A 20,403-nucleotide genomic window follows, 5' to 3' on the forward strand; every position below is an offset into this window, starting at 1 on the left:
AGAGCTCTAATACAGTCTCTCTGCCCCCTTCCTCCTCCCTACAGAGAGCTCTAATACAGTCTTTCCTCCCCCTTCCCTCTCCCTACAGAGAGCTCTAATACAGTCTCTCCTCCCCCTTCCTCCTCCCTACAGAGAGCTCTAATACAGTCTCTCCTCCCCCTTCCTCCTCCCTACAGAGAGCTCTAATACAGTCTCTCCGCCCCCTTCCTCCTCCCTACAGAGAGCTCAGTCTCTCCTCCCCCTTCCTTCTCCCTACAGAGAGCTCTAATACAGTCTCTCCTCCCCCTTCCTCCTCCCTACAGAGAGCTCTAATACAGTCTCTCTGCCCCCTTCCTCCTCCCTACAGAGAGCTCTAATACAGTCTCTCTGCCCCCTTCCTCCTCCCTACAGAGAGCTCTCAGTCTCTCCTCCCCCTTCCTTCTCCCTACAGAGAGCTCTCATAGTCTCTCCCCCTTCCTCCTCCCTACAGAGAGCTCTCAGTCTCTCCTCCCCCTTCCTTCTCCCTAAAGAGAGCTCTCATAGTCCCCTCTCCCAGGAATGGACTGGGGTAAATGAATATGGTGGAAACACCTTCCAGACAATGCATGCACCACCAATCCACAGTCTAACCGCCACATGACTTGTGACCTTTTTGCTGTAATTAACAATAACCAAAGTATCTACTACTTTCATTGTTTATGCCCTTTATTCATCCAGGTAGGATATGAGTGATTATTCTGGGATTGGTAGGAACCCATAGTATTATTTCCAAGACAACATAATTAATTAATTCCTAAGATCAGCTTGAAACACTTTCACCTTCACAGATGTGAGAGGACAGACTCAACAGCAGCAGCAACAACAACTACAGAGCTAGCCCCAACTATCTTTGGGCTACTAGTGCTGGAATGTAAAGTATACACAGATTGACTGACATTGTCTCAACATTGTGAAAAAAAAGAAGAAGCCAGAAACAGCCACTGTGCGTATTTAGATGGCAACCTGGCAGGAGATGGTTGTGACTGGCCACTGTTCTGTTTCTCTAGTCTGCAGAAGAGCAGCCTGCAGTTGTAGAAGTAGGTCCTTGCAGAGTGCAGAACACTGCAGACCCGTTCAGCTGCAGTAGTGACAGGATATGTCTGTAGAGACATACACAAAGCCTGCACAGGAACAGTCCCGTGTGGCTCAGTTGGTAGAGCATGGTGTTTGCAACGCCAGGGTTGTGGGTTCGATTCCCAAGGGGGACCAGTACGGAAAAAAAAAAAAATGTATGAAATGTATGCATTCACTACTGTAAGTCGCACTGGATAAGAGCGTCTGCTAAATGACTAAAATGTAAATGTAAAAATGAACAGAGACAGTGTGCCAGGGCCCGTAGTAGTATTCCATAGACTCAGGCCGGTTGGTCCCTGGACCCGGAGTTTACGAGGATGGACGTCGACTGCTGATTGGCTGGACTGGCCCATCCCATTGAGGGGGAGGGAGTAACTCCAAAAACTCATTCTCCTGGAAACCCCCAAGGTTAAGCATCAACACGTTGCGGGCGCAGGCTAACCCCTGATTGTGCTTGGGTTGCTTGCGGTAGTGCACCTTGACCTATGATGGTCAGGAGAGGTCAAGAAGCACGGATGAAGTAAGGTGAGGGACAGAGATCCCTCACTGTCACAGGGCTGTGAACAGTAGGAACAAAACAGGAAATATATTTTCAAAGAAACGCAGGAGAGGAGGTAGCCTGGTCAACTGCCAATAAGAATGTTTGTTTTCTGAAGAGTGGGATCTATCCATCCTACTGACCAGCTGAAGAGTGGGATCTATCCATCCTACTGACCAGCTGAAGAGTGGGATCTATCCATCCTACTGACCAGCCGAGGAGTGGGATCTATCCATCCTACTGACCAGCCGAGGAGTGGGATCTATCCATACTACTGACCAGCCGAGGAGTGGGATCTATCCATCCTACTGACCAGCCGAGGAGTGGGATCTATCCATCCTACTGACCAGCCGAGGAGTGGGATCTATCCATCCTACTGACCAGCCGAGGAGTGGGATCTATCCATCCTACTGACCAGCCGAAGAGTGGGATCTATCCATCCTACTGACCAGCTGAAGAGTGGGATCTATCCATCCTACTGACCAGCTGAAGAGTGGGATTTATCCATCCTACTGACCAGCTGAAGAGTGGGATTTATCCATCCTACTGACCGGCTGAAGAGTGGGATCTATCCATCCATGGGTGTGTCAACATCAGTAGCATGTTTAGACATGACACTTCACATACAGTAGCCCTTTACGTATTATCTTAGCTCCCTGTGTAGGTGTGACATGTAATGTAGCAGCACCTCAGTTGTAGAGATGTGATATCTAGAGATGTGAGTTGTAGAGATGTGCTATGCCATGTTGTGGTGTCCCTCTTTACGCAGTGTTGTGGTGTCCCTCTTTACGCAGTGTTGTGGTGTCCCTCTTTACGCAGTGTTGTGGTGTCCCTCTTTACGCAGTGTTGTGGTGTCCCTCTTTACGCAGTGTTGTGGTGTCCCTCTTTACGCAGTGTTGTGGTGTCCCTCTTTACGCAGTGTTGTGGTGTCTCTTGTCGTGATGTGTGTTTTGTCCTACATTTTTGTGATATGTGATATGCAGAGATGTGACGTAATAGTGTAACGGGAGTAGAGTTATGACAGTATGGGAAAACAGTACCTCAGAATGAGAAAACAGTACCTCAGTAGCGAAGGGAGAGCTGTCTGACACCGACCCAGAGTTCCTGAGTTTTCAGAGAGAAATGTGAAATCTGTTAAAATTCAAGAAATATCTATAAGATATTGATGAAAGATAAAATCAGAGAATGGGATAACTCAGAGGCCAGTTTATTAGGTACACCACCCGTTCACAAAAATAGTTCGCTCCTACAGACAGTGAGTCACGTGGCCGTGGCATGCTATATAACGCAGGCAGACAGTCATAGAGGCTTTCAGTTACTGTTCAACTTGAATGTTAGAATGGGCAAAACGAGAGACCTAAGCGACATTGAGCGTGGTATGTTTGACGGTGCCGGGAGCGCCAGTTCCAGTATCTCAGAAACGTCCGTCCTCCTGGGCTTTTCACGCACGACAGTGTCTAGGGTTTACCGAGAATGGTGCGACAAACAAAAACCATCCAGTCCTGTGGTGAAAACAGCTCGTTGATGACAGGTCGAAAGAGAATGGCAAGAATCGTTCAAGCTAAGAGGCGGGCCACAAACAGGCAAATAATGGCGCAGTATAACAGTGGTGTGCAGAATTCTATCTCGGAACGCACAACTTGTCGATCTTTGTCACAGATTGGCTATTGCAGCAGACGACTACACAGGGTTCCACTCCTATCAGCTAAGAAGTGGCTCCAGTGGGCACGCAAACACCACCAATGGACAATTGAGGAGTGGAAAAACATTGCCCGGTCCGAAAAATCCCAGTTCCTATTGCGTCATGCTGATGGAAGAGTCAGGATTTGGCGTAAGCAGCATGTGTCCATGGACCCATCCTGCCTGGTGTCAACGGTACAGGCTCGTGGTGGTAATGTAATGGTGTGGGGAATGTTTCCATGGCACACGTTAGGTCCCTTGATACCAATTGAGCAACATTTCCATTCCCCAAAGAATTCAGGCTGTTCTGGAGGCAAAGGGGGGGTCCGATCCGGTACTAGTTGGGTGTACCTAATAAACTGGCCACTGAGTGTATATCTGGCTACTGATTCAAGATCATATCGAGAGGACATTGAAAAGATCCTAACAGGTACAGTTGAGAGAAATACTAAAACATGACATAACCAGTGACGTAGTGGTAAGAAAACAGGTGGGTAAACGCTGATCGCAGTTCGCGGTGAATAAAGCACCGCTCGCTGTACTGGCAAAGCCTTTTTCCGCAAAAGCTGGGTAAACAAAATTTTCAAAAAGTACGTAAATCCCGTTTACTCTTTCCACTACACCACTGGACATATCATTATCGTAACATGATATAACATTATCATAACATGACATAACATTATCGTATCATGACATAACATTATCGTAACATGACATGTCATTATCATTATCGTAACATGACATGTCATTATCATTATCGTAACATTATCGTATCATGACATAACATTATTGTAACATGACATGTCATTATCATGACATATCATTATCGTAACATGACATATCATTATCGTAACATGACATATCATTCTCGTAACATGACATATCATTCTCGTAACATGACATATCATTATCCTAACATGACATAACATACCGCAGCAACCCCTCCATATTCCTGGGGCGCTGGACCTCAGGGCAGGAGTCTTCCTGGTGTCCTCCCTCCCTCCTGCTCACATTCCATCCCTCAGCACGCTTCTTACTGTCCTCCAAGGTGGAGCAGCGCTTCAGTGAGCCTGTGTGGTGGGAGGGGCTGGTTGACTCCCCCTCTCCATCCCTGTTAAAAAACATCAGATGGATTTTTATAGTGCTTTTCCAGCTAGCAAAGCACTTTACATTGTATAATAATACATTTATATACCACTTTTCCAGCAGGTGCTCAAAGCTCTTTACATTTAAGCAGTAAGACCCAAGGGGGTGTGGTATATGGCCAATATACCACGGCTAAGGGCCAACCTTTGCACGACGCAACGCGGAGTGCCATGGTATATTAGCCATATAACATGAACCCCTGAGGTGCCTTATTGCTATTATAAACTGGTTACAAATGTAATTAAAAATAAATGTTTTGTCATACCCGTGGTATACGGTCTGATATACCATGGCTGTCAGCCAATCAGCATTCAGTTTACATTGTGTAATAATATATTTATATACCACTTTTCCAGCAGGTGCTCAAAGCTCTTTACATTGTATTGGTGGTGGGGATGAGAGCTCACTCATCCTCTACCAATATGTAGCCGACACCCACCTGAATGATGCCATGGCAGCCATTTTGTGCCTTAAAGCTTATAGAAATGATGGGTGGCTGTCTGCGCTCTTAAAATGTCCTTCTTGCCAAATAGTGTATGCTACAGGTGCGTAGGTATCAAAGTAAGAATGCTAGTGCCTGAAAGCTCATCACACATCAGCTACCACAGTGGAGAGGTAAGTGGTGAAGAATGGGTAGAGCGGGAGAGAGGTGAGGAATGGAAGTGAAACATACAATACCTGCCAGCCTTGGCGTCTAGCGGGAAGGAGAGAGGTCTGTTGAAGGGAGGTGGAGAGCCTCTTCCCTCTCTCTTCTCCGTCTCAGTGTTCCTCTGGGCGGCCTTCTGTCCACTGACTTCTGGGCCTGTCCCGGGGCTTCTGTTGGGACCGTGTTCCTCACTGTGCTGCCTCCTCCTCAGCTCCGTCCTCTCCAGGCTTCTCTGGTGCTGGGTTTGGTGCTGGGTTTGGTGCTGGTGCTTGGACTGCGTTTTGGGCGGGAGTTGGGGAGGCGTGGTGGGCTTCTCTCCCTCAGCCTTGGTGCTAGAAGTAGGGTCAGACATTTGTCCTGGTCAGTTAAACTCAGGGCCCTGAAGTTTAAAGTTCTACAACTTTTATTGTCCATTAGTAAGTTAGAAAAATACATAAAGTCTTAGTACCTGTTTGGACCTTGTTTGTTCCTGATCAGTGCCTGCATTTTCTTGACGCTGTTCCTCATTCTCAAGTAGTCTGTCCTCTCCTGAGAACCTCTCCATGCCGCCTGGATCACTGTGGCTGCAAGGCACCTATTGTCCGCTCGGAACGCCAGCCAACATCGCTATAGGAGAAGATGAGATCAACTTTATTGTCTCTCTGGGGAAATTCAGCTAGGACACAGTAGCTGCACCATTGTACAAAAAACATGAATCTTACCCTATCACACAGGGACATAACCCAGGGAGAATTTATCATACAGCGCTCTCTGGAAATACTCAAATACAATACCATTTTACAAGTCCTGGGATAGGCCCTGTACACATTGTGGTTTAAAGAAATAGCTACCTGTATGGTCATGGTTTCCATAGCTACCTGTATGGTCATGGTTTCCATAGCTACCTGTATGATCATGGTTTCTGCCATAGCTGCCTGTATGACCATGGTTTCCACAGCTACCTGTGTGATCACGGTTTCTGCCATAGCTACCTGTATGACCATGGTTTCTGCCATAGCTACCTGTATGACCATGGTTTCTGCCATAGCTACCTGTATGACCATGGTTTCTGCCATAGCTACCTGTATGACCATGGTTTCTGCCATAGCTACCTGTATGACCATGGTTTCTGCCATAGCTACCTGTATGACCATGGTTTCTGCCATAGCTGCCTGTATGACCATGGTTTCTGCCATAGTATGATCATGGTTTCCATAGTTACCTGTATGACCATGGTTTCCATAGCTACCTGTATGATCATGGTTTCCATAGCTACATGAATGATCATGGTCTCTACCATATAGGCACCAACCTGTATTCTGATGGCAGCATCTTTCTTGCAGAGGAAGTGTCTCCTGATCAGACAGGCCCTGAACCAGCGCTGGAGGATGACGATGTGACGCATTACTTCCTTGTTCAGGGTGTCCTGCAGATGCTGCCTCTCCCTCTCCTTTAGGAACACCTGGGGGAGGGATGAAGACATTTAGACTGGACTCGTTTCCCTTTTACTGTTGGATTTTTTTACATTTTATTTAGTCCTCCTTGGCTACTTGAATGTTGTTATGTTGTTGTGATGTCGTTATGATGATGTCGTCGTGATGTCGTCATTTGGGATATGTAAAGTACTTTCCGTTCTTGAAAAGCGCTATACAAATAAAATGCATTTATTTAGTGTTAGTGTTATGATGTTTATATATGGGGACAAGAAGTGTTACCTTAGTTTTCCCAATCTGGTATGTGCTCTGTCCCAGGCCCATCTTCTGCAGCAGGTTAGCTATGTCTTTTGGTGCCGAGGTGGCTTCTTTAGGCAGCAACACCTTAAACTTCTCTAGGAACTCCTACATCAACACACAATCAATCACTTCATCTAACATGGCCATCTGTTATCAAAATGACTCAAAAAAACAATAGGCATTACCTTAGACAATCAGGGTTTGCTTTTATCCACACTTAATATCCAGCTTTCAAAACCTCAAAAAGGTTTGTTTTAGAGAACGGCAGCGGCATGAGAGATCTGATGGCTTAGTATCTGTGCTATTAGTGGTTCGGTACCGTTCATGTATTAGGTCAGAGTTAGACGTTTGCTCATTCATTTGGTGTAGCCTACCGTGAAGGTGAACTTGGCATTGTAGCCAGACTTCCTGATGCGTACCGTCTCCAACATGCCCGTGTACCTCATCTGCTGTAAAACTAGAGCGTCGTCAAACAGCATCTCCTTCTACAAGGAACACACACACACACACACACACACGTACGTACAGTTACATCAGTAAATGCATTAAAGTGATACAAATTCTCTCATCAAAACTGACCGTAGGTCTCTCAGGATATCAGCGCCTGCTAAATGACCAGTGTGTAAAACACTATCATCCTACGTAACAGCAAACATGTGATCCTACCTTCTCAGCATTGGAACGAATACAGTGAATGAAGAAAGGCTCTGCTCTCCCCACAGTCTCCAGCAGCTTATTGAGAGACGCCTGCAGAACAACATCGCATCACGCCAGTCAGCTGAGTTAACGGAGGCGCCACTCGCCATTTTCTGCTCCCATTAGTGATCTTTAATGGACTTGAAGTGATACACACACACACAAAACGCTACTCTATTCTGATCAGGCTGGTAGGGGTGTGTGTGTGCGTGTGAGTGAGTGTCTGTGTGTGAGTGAGTGAGTGAGTGTGTCTGTGTGTGAGTGAGTGTGCCTGAGAGTGAGTGTGCCTTTGTGTGTGTGAGTGTGTGTGAGTGTGAGTGTGTCTGAGTGAGTGTGAGTGAGTGAGTGAGTGTGCCTGCTTGTCTGTGTGTGAGTGAGTGAGTGAGTGAGTGTGAGTGAGTGAGTGAGTGAGTGTGAGTGAGTGAGTGAGTGAGTGAGTGTGCCTGTGTGAGTGAGTGAGTGTGCCTGTGTGAGTGAGTGAGTGTGCCTGTGTGTGTGTGAGTGAGTGAGTGAGTGAGTGTGCCTGTGTGTGTGTGAGTGAGTGAGTGTGCCTGCGTGTGTGTGAGTGAGTGAGTGTGCCTGCGTGTGTGTGAGTGAGTGAGTGTGCCTGCGTGTGTGTGAGTGAGTGTGTGTGCCTGCTTGTCTGTGTTGGGGAAGCAGACCTGGAACTGAGCGCTGATACTGGACGGTTTCTTCCTCTGGTGTGGGTGGAGCAGAGAGCGGGGGGTGAGGCCGTGACACGTCAGACCCACTATGTGCTTCAGGGACCGGGAGTTCATCAGATTCTGTGGAACAACACACGTCAATCAATCAATCAATCAACCAACCTGCCCAGGGACTGCGGTTGAAAATTAGCCGGCTGGCTAAAACCGGCACTTTTACTGAAACGTTGATTAATGTGCACTGTCCCTGTAAAAATAAAATAAACTCAAACTCAACCAACCAAAAAATAAATAAAGCTTGATTTGAATCAAATTAATCAAATCAATCAAATCCAATCACACCTGCACTGCAATGACATAGTGTTGTAATATGGTTACCATACCATGAACCATACCAGGAAAAACTCCTGTCCCTAGGTAAAAGTGCAGTAATATAAACCCATAGAACGACCCAATAAATCCCTTTTTGATAACGTCAACTACTAATACATTACCTTGGGAATGAGCTGTTTGCGCTTGCTGCCTTTGGTCTTTCTATGGGGAGAGAAGACAGAGAGATGGTGGGAGACTGTGTCTCACAGCCAAAGATGGAGGACAAGGACCAGTAAATACAGCGCCTTCAGAAAGTATTCCCAGCCCTTGACTTTTTCCACATTTTGTTGTGCGACAGTCTGAATTTTAGTATTGATTACATTTATATTTTTTATGTCACTGGCCGCACACACACACACACACAATGTTAAAGTGGAATTTTGTTTTTAGAAATGTTTACAAATTAATAAAAAAATGAAAAGGTGAAAAGTCTTGAGTCAATAAGTACTCAACACCTTTGTGATGGCAAGCCTAAATAAGTTCAGCAGTAAAAATTTGCTTAACAAGTCACATAATAAGTTTGAATGACTACCTCATCTCTGTACCCCACACATACAATTATCTTTAAGGTGCCGTCAGTCAAGCAGTGAATTTCAAACACAGATTCAACCACAAAGACCAGGGAGGTTTTTCAGTGCCTTGTAAAGAATATATATATATTTTTTTAAAAGAGGCCGACATTGAATATCCCTTTGAGCATGGTGAAGTTATTAATTACACCTTGGATGGTGTATCAATACACCCAGTCACTACAAAGATACAGGCGTCCTTCATAACTCAGTTGCCGGAGAGGAAGGAAACCGTTCAGGGATTTCACCATGAGGCCAATGGTGACTATAAAACAGTTAGAGTTTAATGGCTGTGATAGGAGGAAACTGAGGATGCGTCAACATTGTAGTTACACCACAATACTAACCTAAATGACAGACTGAAAAGAAGATAGCCTGTACACAATCAAAATATTCTAAAACATGCATCCTGTTTACAACAAGGCATTAAAGTACTACTGCAAAACAATTGGCAAAAGAATAAACTATTTGTCCTGAATACAAAGTCTTATGTTTTGGCCAAATCCAATACAACACATTACTGAGTACCACTCTCCATATTTTCAAGTATAGTGGTGGCTGCATCATGTTGTAATCGGTAAGGACTGGGGAGTTTTTCAGGATAAAAAAAATTAATGGAATGGAGTTAAGCGCAGGCAAAATCCTAGAGGAAAACCTGGTTCAGTCTGCTTTCCACCAGACACTGTGAGATTAATTCACCTTTCAGAAGGACAGTAACCTAAAACACAAGGCCAAAACTACAATAGAGTTGCTTATCAAGAAGACAGTGAATGTTCCTGAGTGGTCGAGTTACAGTTTTGACTTAAAAAATAGGAAAATAATTGTCTTGCAATGATCAACCACCAATTTGACAGAGCTTGAAAAATTGTGAAAATAATAAAATGGCCAAATGTTGCACATTCCAGATGTGGAAAGCACTCAGAAACTTACCCAGAAAGAATCCCAGCTGTAATCGCCACCAAAGGTGATTCTAACACGTATTAACTCAGGGGGTTGAATACTTATCTAAATCAAGATATTGGTGCTTTATTTTATGTATTTTTTTATTTTTTGTTCCTCCACTTTGACATGACAGAGTATTTAGTGTAGATCATTAAAAAAAGAACAGTTAAATCTATTTGAATTCCACTTTGTAAAAACAAAATGTGGAAAAACATCAAGGGGTGTGAATACTTTCTGAAGGCAACTGTATTTACGTCTGGACAATGATAGACTTGGTTACAGCAGACTAGCTTTCAGCAGGGTTCTTTTTGAAAATACTGAAGTTCAAAATGTACGCAGTACAGTATGTAACATTCCATCAACAACCTGAGTCCTGCATTCACACCATTCCCACTTACTTCCTGTTCTCATAGCTGACAAAAATGTCCTCTAACACCTCCAGAGGGTGGTCATCAGACCGGTCAAATGAGAAGTCCAGCCGGGAGCTGTGGATGGAGAAGGATTACTTTAGTTGAATCAGGTGTGTTACTGCTTGGCTGGAACAGAAGCCTGCATCCACACCAGTCCTCTGTGGATAGGATTAGCCATCCCTGGGGTACGTGGCAAGTCTCTCCCACCACCCTGGGGTACGTGGTAAGTCTCTCCCACCACCCTGGGGTACGTGGTAAGTCTCTCCCACCACCCTGGGGTACGTGGTAAGTCTCTCCCACCACCCTGGCGTAACTGGTAACTCTCTCCCACCACCCTGGCGTAACTGGTAACTCTCTCCTACCACCCTGGGGTAACTGGTAACTCTCTCCTACCACCCTGGGGTAACTGGTAACTCTCTCCTTCCACCCTGGGGTAACTGGTAACGCTCTCCTACCACCCTGGGGTAACTGGTAACTCTCTCCTACCACCCTGGGGTATCTGGTAACTCTCTCCTTCCACCCTGGGGTAACTGGTAACGCTCTCCTTCCACCCTGGGGTAACTGGTAACGCTCTCCTTCCACCCTGGGGTATCTGGTAAGTCTCTCCTACCACCCTGGAGTAACTGGTAAGTCTCTCCTACCACCCTGGAGTAACTGGTAACTCTCTCTTACCACCCTGGGGTATCTGGTAACTCTCTCCTACCACCCTGAGGTATCTGGTAAGTCTCTCCTACCACCCTGGGGTATCTGGTAAGTCTCTCCTACCACCCTGGGGTATCTGGTAACTCTCTCCAACCACCCTGGGGTATCTGGTAACTCTCTCCTACCACCCTGGGGTATCTGGTACTCTCTCCTCCACCCTGGGGTATCTGGTAACTCTCTCCTACCACCCTGGGGTATCTGGTAACTCTCTCCTACCACCCTGGGGTATCTGGTAACTCTCTCCTACCACCCTGGGGTAACTGGTAACTCTCTCCTACCACCCTGGGGTAACTGGTAACTATCTCCTACTACCACTGGGGTAACTGGTAAGTCTCTCCTACCACCCTGGGGCAACTGGTAAGTCTCTCCTACCACCCTGGGGCAACTGGTAACTCTCTCCTACCTGGCCAGTCTCTGTCGAGCCAAGATGGGTCTCCTCTTCAGTTCCCCTGTAATGCGACAGGAGGTGGGCTTCACCAGCGCTGTAGAGTACACAGAACAAAGGCCTCTCCATGTTAACCATCTTCATCATGTTAACCATCATCCTCATCATCATGTTAACCATCATCTTCATCATCTTAACCATCATCCTCAACATCAAGTTAACCATCATCCTCACCATCATCCTCATCATCATGTTAACCATCCTCATCATCCTCACCATCATGTTAACCATCCTCACCATCATCCTCATCATCATCATCATGTTAACCATCCTCATCATCACCATCATAACGTTAACCATCCTCATCATGTTAACCATCCTCATCATCTTCATCATGTTAACATCCTCATCATCATCTTCATCATGTTAACCATCATCATGTTAACCATCCTCGTCACCATTCTCATCATCATCATCACGTTAACCATCCTCATCATCACCATCACGTTAACCATCCTCATCATCACCATCATCATGTTAACCATCCTCATCATCAACATGTTAATCATCCTCACCATCATCATGTTAACCCTCCTCACCATCATCATGTTAACCATCCTCATCATCATCATCAACATGTTAACCATCATCATGTTAACCATCCTCATCATCATCAACATGTTAACCATCATCATGTTAACCATCCTCATCATCATCAACATGTTAACCATCATCATGTTAACCATCATCATCATCATCATGTTAACCATCCTCATCATCATCATCATGTTAACCATCATCCTCACCATCATCATGTTAACCATCATCCTCATCATCATCATGTTAACCATCATCCTCATCATCATGTTAACCATCATCATCATGTTAACCATCATCATCATCATCATCATCATGCCTCTCACACCATCCATCATCATCATCATCATCATGTTAACCATCATCATCATCATCATCATCATCATCATCATCCTCATCATCATGTTAACCATCATCCTCATCATCATGTTAACCATCATCCTCATCATCATGTTAACCATCATCCTCATCATCACGTTAACCATCATCATCACGTTAACCACCCTCATCATCATGTTAACCACCCTCATCATCATGTTAACCACCATCCTCAACATGTTAACCATCATCCTCATCATCTCCATACGTTAGTGTGGCAAGTCACATCTCAACCTGACCAGGAAAAATAAACTGTCGGCCAATTACAGTTATAGGCTACTTATACGCTAATGAATATGGCCCAGAGCTTTCCCTGGCTTGGTTCATGTCATGAAGAAAAGCCCTGAAAAGCTCTGTTTGGACAGGTCAAGGAGAGAGGGTAAATGTCCTTAAAAAGCAGTGTACCTGCGGCTGCCCGGCGGCGCCCGGCCTCCTTGAAGACTGCTATGATGTGTATGGTGGATCGGAGGATTCCCCATCGGAAAAAGGCCACAGGATCTGACCCGATCAGCTGACGCATGAACGCCCGCTGACTGCTGCGTAGTAACGACACGATCTCCGGACGCACGTGGTCCGTGTTCTTCTCCCGGAAATCCTGACAGAGAGGAAGAGAGAGAGGGAGGGGGTGAAGAGGGGAGGAGAGAGAGGGGAGGGGGGAAGAGGGGAGAGAGGGAGGAAGAGGAAGAGGGGAGAGAGGGAGGAAGAGGAAGAGGGGAGAGAGGGAGGAAGAGGAAGAGGGGAGAGAGGGAGGAAGGGGGGAGAAGAGAGAGGGGAGGGGGGGAGAAGAGAGGGGAGGGGGGAAGATGAAGAGGGGAGAGAGGGAGGAAGGGGAAGAGAAGAGAGAGAGAGGGTTAAGAGAAGGGCAGTTGGTAGTGTCACGTGTAGACAGAGCTGTACTACTACATGACATAAATATTCATGTTTATGTACAGTACGTACATCATTGGTTTATATCCCTACCTTAACCTGGTACTTGATGGTCCCAGTAAAGTGTTGTATGATGAAGGCTGGTTCCATCACTGCGGTGGGGACAAAGTACGGGTTATCATGATGCAGCTGCTTGAACTTCTCCAACAGGATGTTGTCTGTGGACTGGGAGAGACTGCGGACATGGAGAGAGAGAGACGGGGACAGAAAAAAAAGGACAGTGGATAGACTGATAAATGAATATCCACTCAATACTGAACTGAAAATACCTAGGTAGGTAAAAAGCTAGATAGGAAGCCAAACCAGTAAGCTTCTTTTCACCTGTCCACTTCCTCTAGATCAGTGCTGATAAATGTTTAAAACAAGGAGAGGATGTAACTACAGCCTATTGAGATACAACCATGTGACCTGACTGGTAAAACTCTGGGCCCAGAGTTGCAGGGTAAAACTCTGGGCCCAGAGTTGCAGGGTAAAACTCTGGGCCCAGAGTTGCAGGGTAAAACTCTGGGCCCAGAGTTGCAGGGTAAAACTCTGGGCCCAGAGTTGCAGGGTAAAACTCTGGGCCCAGAGTTGCAGGGTAAAACTCTGGGCCCAGAGTTGCAGGGTAAAACTCTGGGCCCTCCTTCTAGACCTACTTGCTCTCCTCATCCAGTATGTGGAACAGTCCAGTGGGTTTCTGGCTGATCAGATGGATACAGCCCAGGTTGTCTTTGTAGTTAATGGGACTCCAGCTGATCCCTTCTGCCTGGTACTCCTCCTGGAATACATGGATGAAGAAATTAACGGGTAGATGGACGAGTGAAGGGATGAATGGGTAGATGGACGAGTGAAGGGATGAATGGGTGGATGGACGAGTAAAGGGATGAATGGGTGGATGGACGAGTGAAGGGATGAATGGGTAGATGGACGAGTGAAGGGATGAATGGGTAGATGGACGAGTGAAGGGATGAATGGGTGGCTGGACGAGTGAAGGGATGAATGGGTGGCTGGACGAGTGAAGGGATGAATGGGTGGCTGGACGAGTGAAGGGATGAATGGGTGGATGGACGAGTGAAGGGATGAATGGATGAATGGGTGAATAGATGGATGGATAAGTAGACAAATAGATCGATGCTTTATTGATCACCAAGGGGAAAACACTTTACATTAACGTACCCTTTAAGGGGTGTGGTAAAGAGTTTACTAGTAGTGTATTCAATTCACCTGCTCCAGCGTGAAGACGTGCTGGTGGAAGTAATAGTGAACTTTCTCGTTGGCGTAGTTAATACACAACTGTTCAAAGCTGTTCGTCTGGAAGTCCTCAAAACCAAATATATCCAGGATACCTATAGACAAACACTGGAACAAAACAAACAGTGACATTCTGAACATTAATATTTGAAATGCAATTGATTGAGCTGAATTCTGTCATGACTCCGTTGTGATGATATTTCTCCTCCCCTGGGCCGTGTGTCACACAGCAGTACTTCTGTACCACTTTATCTTACTAATACTTCATTTTAAACTGCATTGAAAGTTTGTCAAACAAATGGTGGCGTAGCGCTTTTGACTGGAAGTGATAGTTACAGAATGTGAAGCGAAAAGGGTTAGGGTTAGGCCAGTGACAGGTTGCCTCTGGGTTAGGCCAGTGACAGGTTGCCTCTGGGTTAGGCCAGTGACAGGTTGCCTCTGGGTTAGGCCAGTGACAGGTTGCCTCTGGGTAAGGACAGTGACAGGTTGCCTCTGGGTAAGGACAGTGACAGGTTGCCTCTGGGTAAGGACAGTGACAGGTTGCCTCTGGGTAAGGACAGTGACAGGTTGCCTCTGGGTAAGGACAGTGACAGGTTGCCTCTGGGTAAGGACAGTGACAGGTTGCCTCTGGGTAAGGACAGTGACAGGTTGCCTCTGGGTAAGGACAGTGACAGGTTGCCTCTGGGTAGGGACAGTGACAGGTTGCCTCTGGGTAGGGACAGTGACAGGTTGCCTCTGGGTTAGGACAGTGACAGGTTGCCTCTGGGTAAGGACAGTGACAGGTTGCCTCTGGGTTAGGACAGTGACAGGTTGCCTCTGGGTTAGGACAGTGACAGGTTGTCTCTGGGTTAGGACAGTGACAGGTTGTCTCTGGGTTAGGACAGTGACAGGTTGTCTCTGGGTTAGGACAGTGACAGGTTGTCTCTGGGTTAGGACAGTGACAGGTTGTCTCTGGGTTAGGACAGTGACAGGGCCGGGCAGCGTGCGGTGTCTCTGGGTTAGGACAGTGACAAGTGGTCTCTGGGGCGTGCAGGGCCGGGTAGGACAGTGACAGGTTGTCTCTGGGTTAGGACAGTGACAAGTGGTCTCTGGGTTAGGACAGTGACGGGTTGCCTCTGGGTTAGGACAGTGACAGGTTGCCTCTGGGTTAGGACAGTGACAGGTTGCCTCTGGGTTAGGACAGTGACAGGTTGCCTCTGGGTTAGGACAGTGACAGGTTGCCTCTGGGTTAGGACAGTGACAGGTTGTCTCTGGGTTAGGACAGTGACAGGTTGTCTCTGGGTTAGGACAGTGACAGGTTGTCTCTGGGTTAGGACAGTGACAGGTTGTCTCTGGGTTAGGACAGTGACAGGTTGTCTCTGGGTTAGGACAGTGACAGGTTGTCTCTGGGTTAGGACAGTGACAGGTTGTCTCTGGGTTAGGACAGTGACAGGTTGTCTCTGGGTTAGGACAGTGACAGGTTGTCTCTGGGTTAGGACAGTGACAGGTTGTCTCTGGGTTAGGACAGTGACAGGTTGTCTCTGGGTTAGGACAGTGACAGGTTGTCTCTGGGTTAGGACAGTGACAGGTTGTCTCTGGGTTAGGACAGTGACAGGTTGTCTCTGGGTTAGGACAGTGACAGGTTGTCTCTGGGTTAGGACAGTGACAAGTGGTCTCTGGGTTAGGACAGTGACGGGTTGCCTCTGGGTAAGGACAGTGACAGGTTGTCTCTGGGTTAGGACAGTGACAGGTTGTCTCTGGGTTAGGACAGTGACAGGTTGTCTCTGGGTTAGGACAGTGACAGGTTGTCTCTGGGTTAGGACAGTGACGGGTTGTCTTACAGAGACGGCCTCCACCATGTCTCGTCTGTTGAGCAGAGCGTGGTTGATGTGCAGGATGATCCAATCAAACAGAGAGCTGTACAGAGACTTGGCCATCGAGTCCCGTGCTGTCACAGCCTAGGTAGGACAACAACAATATAGTTACAGCCTAGGTAGGACAACAACAACAACAACAATATAGTTACAGTCTAGGAAGGACAACAACAACACTATAGTTACAGCCTAGGAAGGACAACAACAGCATAATTACAGTCTAGGAAGGACAACAACAACAATATAGTTACAGCCTAGGAAGGACAACAACAACAACATAGTTACAGCCTAGGAAGGACAACAACAACATAGTTACAGCCTAGGAAGGACAACAACAACAATATAGTTACAGCCTAGGAAGGACAACAACAACAATATAGTTACAGTCTAGGAAGGACAACAACAACAATATAGTTACAGTCTAGGAAGGACAACAACAACAATATAGTTACAGTCTAGGAAGGACAACAACAACAATATAGTTACAGTCTAGGAAGGACAACAACAACACTATAGTTACAGTCTAGGAAGGACAACAACAACACTATAGTTACAGTCTAGGAAGGACAACAACAACACTATAGTTTCAGTCTAGGAAGGACAACAACAACACTATAGTTACAGTCTAGGAAGGACAACAACAACACTATAGTTACAGTCTAGGAAGGACAACAACAACAATATAGTTACAGTCTAGGAAGGACAACAACAACACTATAGTTACAGTCTAGGAAGGACAACAACAACAATATAGTTACAGTCTAGGAAGGACAATCAAAACACTTACAGCCTATAGGATAACACCACAAAAAGGGCTGCCAAGCTAACAAGAGCTACATAAGTTTCTCTGCCCATACATGACCTGAGTGTATCCACGCATGACTAAGTCAGTTTGGATAAAATTCTCTGCTAAATGGCATGTCACAAATCTTCAGGTGGTAGCTATAGGAACAGATTGGAGTTTCCCCTGTCATGTGATGTTCGAACCCCTACCTCCTCGAGAGTGTAGTGTAGAACTACGGTGTTCTTGGCCGTCATTTGTTTCCTCTTAGTCAAAGCCTCCACCAGCAACTCCTGTTTGACCTATAGGAACAGAGCAGACTGTCAGCTGTTTGACCTATAGGAACAGAGCAGCCTGTCAGCTGTTTGACCTATAGGAACAGAGCAGCCTGTCAGCTGTTTGACCTATAGGAACAGAGCAGCCTGTCAGCTGTTTGACCTATAGGAACAGAGCAGCCTGTCAGCTGTTTGACCTATAGGAACAGAGCAGCCTGTCAGCTGTTTGACCTATAGGAACAGAGCAGCCTGTCAGCTGTTTGACCTATAGGAACAGAGCAGCCTGTCAGCTGTTTGACCTATAGGAACAGAGCAGCCTGTCAGCTGTTTGACCTATAGGAACAGAGAAGCCTGTCAGCTGTTTGACCTATAGGAACAGAGAAGCCTGTCAGCTGTTTGACCTATAGGAACAGAGCAGACTGTCAGCTGTTTGACCTATAGGAACAGAGCAGCCTGTCAGCTGTTTGACCTATAGGAACAGAGCAGACTGTCAGCTGTTTGACCTATAGGAAGAGAGCAGCCTGTCAGCTGTTTGACCTATAGGAACAGAGCAGACTGTCAGCTGTTTGACCTATAGGAACAGAGCATAGTGTGTACAGGTGGTCCTTTAGCTTGAGCAGGTGATATAATGAAGAAATTGATTGACTGGACAATAAATATATTGATTGACAGATTGATTGCTCTAGCTTGGGCAGGCGAGACAAATATATTGATTGATTTATTGGTTTATTTTCAAATTCAATAAGGCCCCATTATGTAGTATCAATAACAGCTAATGCTGAATTAATTCATTATTTGACAATTTAAAATAGTCATAAATTGACAATACACAAAATCCCCAAAATAACAAGATGTATTGCTCTACCTTCAGCAGGTCAGACAGGGTAGAGAGGACATCTGCTGGCCCCGCCTCCAGCCCCTGGCCGTCTTCGGATTGGCTGTACGTCACGTTGCCCAGGTACAGGATGGCAGAGAGCACAGAGAAGATCCTAAAAATAACACACGGTTAGGTCACGATACACCTGGGCTGCGCGATACACCTGGGCTGCGCGATACACCTGGGCTGCGCGATACACCTGGGCTGCGCGATACACCTGGGCTGCGCGATACACCTGGGCTGCGCGATACACCTGGGCTGCGCGATACACCTGGGCTGCGCGATACACCTGGGCCCATATTTACAAAGCATGACAGAGTAGGAATGCTGATCTATGATCTGTTTTGCCTTTTAAATAATAATGATCAGCACTCCTGCTCTGAAAGGCTTTGTGAATACGTGCCCAGGATTACAGAGCATAGGCTGCACAACAGCATACTAAACACAATACCCCTGGATTACAGAGCATAGGCTGCACAACAGCATACTAAACACAATACCCCTGGATTACAGAGCATAGGCTGCATAACAGCCTACTAAACACAATACCCCTGGATTACAGAGCATAGGCTGCACAACAGCCTACTAAACACAATACCCCTGGATTACAGAGCATAGGCTGCACAACAGCATACTAAACACAATACCCCTGGATTACAGAGCATAGGCTGCACAACAGCCTACTAAACACAATACCCCTGGATTACAGAGCATAGGCTGCACAACAGCCTACTAAACACAATACCCCTGGATTACAGAGCATAGGCTGCACAACAGCATACTAAACACAATACCCCTGGATTACAGAGCATAGGCTGCACAACAGCATACTAAACACAATACCCCTGGATTATTACTCTCACTGGCTAGTAGGGATTAACATGGGTAACCGGGATCCCGAGACTGTCCCGGGAACACTTCACATTTCCTTAAAAAATGTAAATGACAAAGACCTGGGAAATTACCAAATCTTCCCTCCAATGTCACACTAATGCAATTCCACGTCACAAAAAAATTGTTAAAAATAAAACACATTATGCAAACAGGTTGTCATGGAAACCTTTAGCCTAGCGTATTTACTTCACACACAGTGGCCATAAATTCAAAGCAGAAGCATAATTGACACCGCCGGACTGCACACGCGATGCAAATACAGTAAATAAGCCCTACAGGAAACCCGTACAGTATAGGCTATAAAATAACATGTTTCTCTGAGCTGCCATTGTGACTCTTCAGACAGTCACACATTTGACAGGCCTATATGCACAATTCACTACATAGAGATCTGTCACAGACATGAAGTCTGTTAACAAATCAGAGAGGCATGAGGGAAAATTCTATCTTCTCCTGTCATAGAGCCTTTGCTATTTTCCTATCCAGTCCCAATCCCATTGAAAGCCAAAGTCCTGACTCCTGTCTCGCAGGAAAATGCCTAACTTTATTCTGTAATCGCTAAATGCATGGCAAAATGCCGCAATAAAATTTCCCCCACTTCTCTGCGCTGTCTTGTACTTCAGTAGAGAAGGTTTGATCAACAAACGGTATGGGAATAGATATGGATCTTTTTTTAAAACAGAGTTGGTCCCTGTTAAGATACTTTGATATTTAAACTCTCTTCATCTCCCCGTTATTCATGAGCTGATCTGCTGTCTGTATAATCATCAACTAGATGTTGCAAAATAAGAGATATTCTGTCATTTGTTGAAGGAGGTTATCTGGCAAGCTAAGCTACTTTGGTCATTTAACTTTCGTTTGACTGCTGTTACAAAGTTTGTATGATTCGACTATGCTATACTCTGGGTGTGTTCTGTACGTCCTCTGTGTCGAGATAATTAATTCTGCGCATTTCAGCAGTAGGCTTAGGAACATAATAACGCCCCCCAAAAAATTGGAATGGCCTTTTCCAAAATTCACAACAATGTCATTGCCGATC

General features: G+C 46.0%; 1 protein-coding gene across 2 annotated transcripts in view; it reads right to left on the reverse strand.

Moving 5' to 3' along the window:
* Window positions 1–20,403, reverse strand: part of LOC106569614 (unconventional myosin-IXb) — a 63,659-nt gene that overhangs the window by 18,034 nt on the left and 25,222 nt on the right. The window contains exons 7-25 of one of the 2 annotated variants that reach the window (XM_014141155.3): window positions 18,459–18,582; window positions 17,531–17,620; window positions 16,505–16,621; window positions 14,658–14,792; window positions 14,090–14,211; window positions 13,488–13,629; window positions 12,933–13,122; window positions 11,571–11,649; window positions 10,454–10,540; window positions 8,667–8,706; window positions 8,173–8,295; window positions 7,481–7,561; window positions 7,189–7,299; window positions 6,797–6,919; window positions 6,394–6,543; window positions 5,551–5,708; window positions 5,135–5,434; window positions 4,242–4,421; window positions 2,692–2,734 (exon numbers count right to left, since the gene is read on the reverse strand). In XM_014141155.3, coding sequence (XP_013996630.3) covers window positions 2,692–2,734; window positions 4,242–4,421; window positions 5,135–5,434; window positions 5,551–5,708; window positions 6,394–6,543; window positions 6,797–6,919; window positions 7,189–7,299; window positions 7,481–7,561; window positions 8,173–8,295; window positions 8,667–8,706; window positions 10,454–10,540; window positions 11,571–11,649; window positions 12,933–13,122; window positions 13,488–13,629; window positions 14,090–14,211; window positions 14,658–14,792; window positions 16,505–16,621; window positions 17,531–17,620; window positions 18,459–18,582 — 2,395 coding nt within the window. Of the gene's footprint in view, window positions 1–2,670; window positions 2,735–4,241; window positions 4,422–5,134; window positions 5,435–5,550; window positions 5,709–6,393; window positions 6,544–6,796; window positions 6,920–7,188; window positions 7,300–7,480; window positions 7,562–8,172; window positions 8,296–8,666; window positions 8,707–10,453; window positions 10,541–11,570; window positions 11,650–12,932; window positions 13,123–13,487; window positions 13,630–14,089; window positions 14,212–14,657; window positions 14,793–16,504; window positions 16,622–17,530; window positions 17,621–18,458; window positions 18,583–20,403 lie in introns of both variants that reach the window. The other variant, XM_014141154.3, reaches the window with a different exon arrangement.

The sequence above is a fragment of the Salmo salar genome, chromosome 14 (genome assembly GCF_965601325.2).
Source record: "Salmo salar chromosome 14, fSalSal1, whole genome shotgun sequence".
Lineage (NCBI taxonomy): Eukaryota > Metazoa > Chordata > Actinopteri > Salmoniformes > Salmonidae > Salmo > Salmo salar.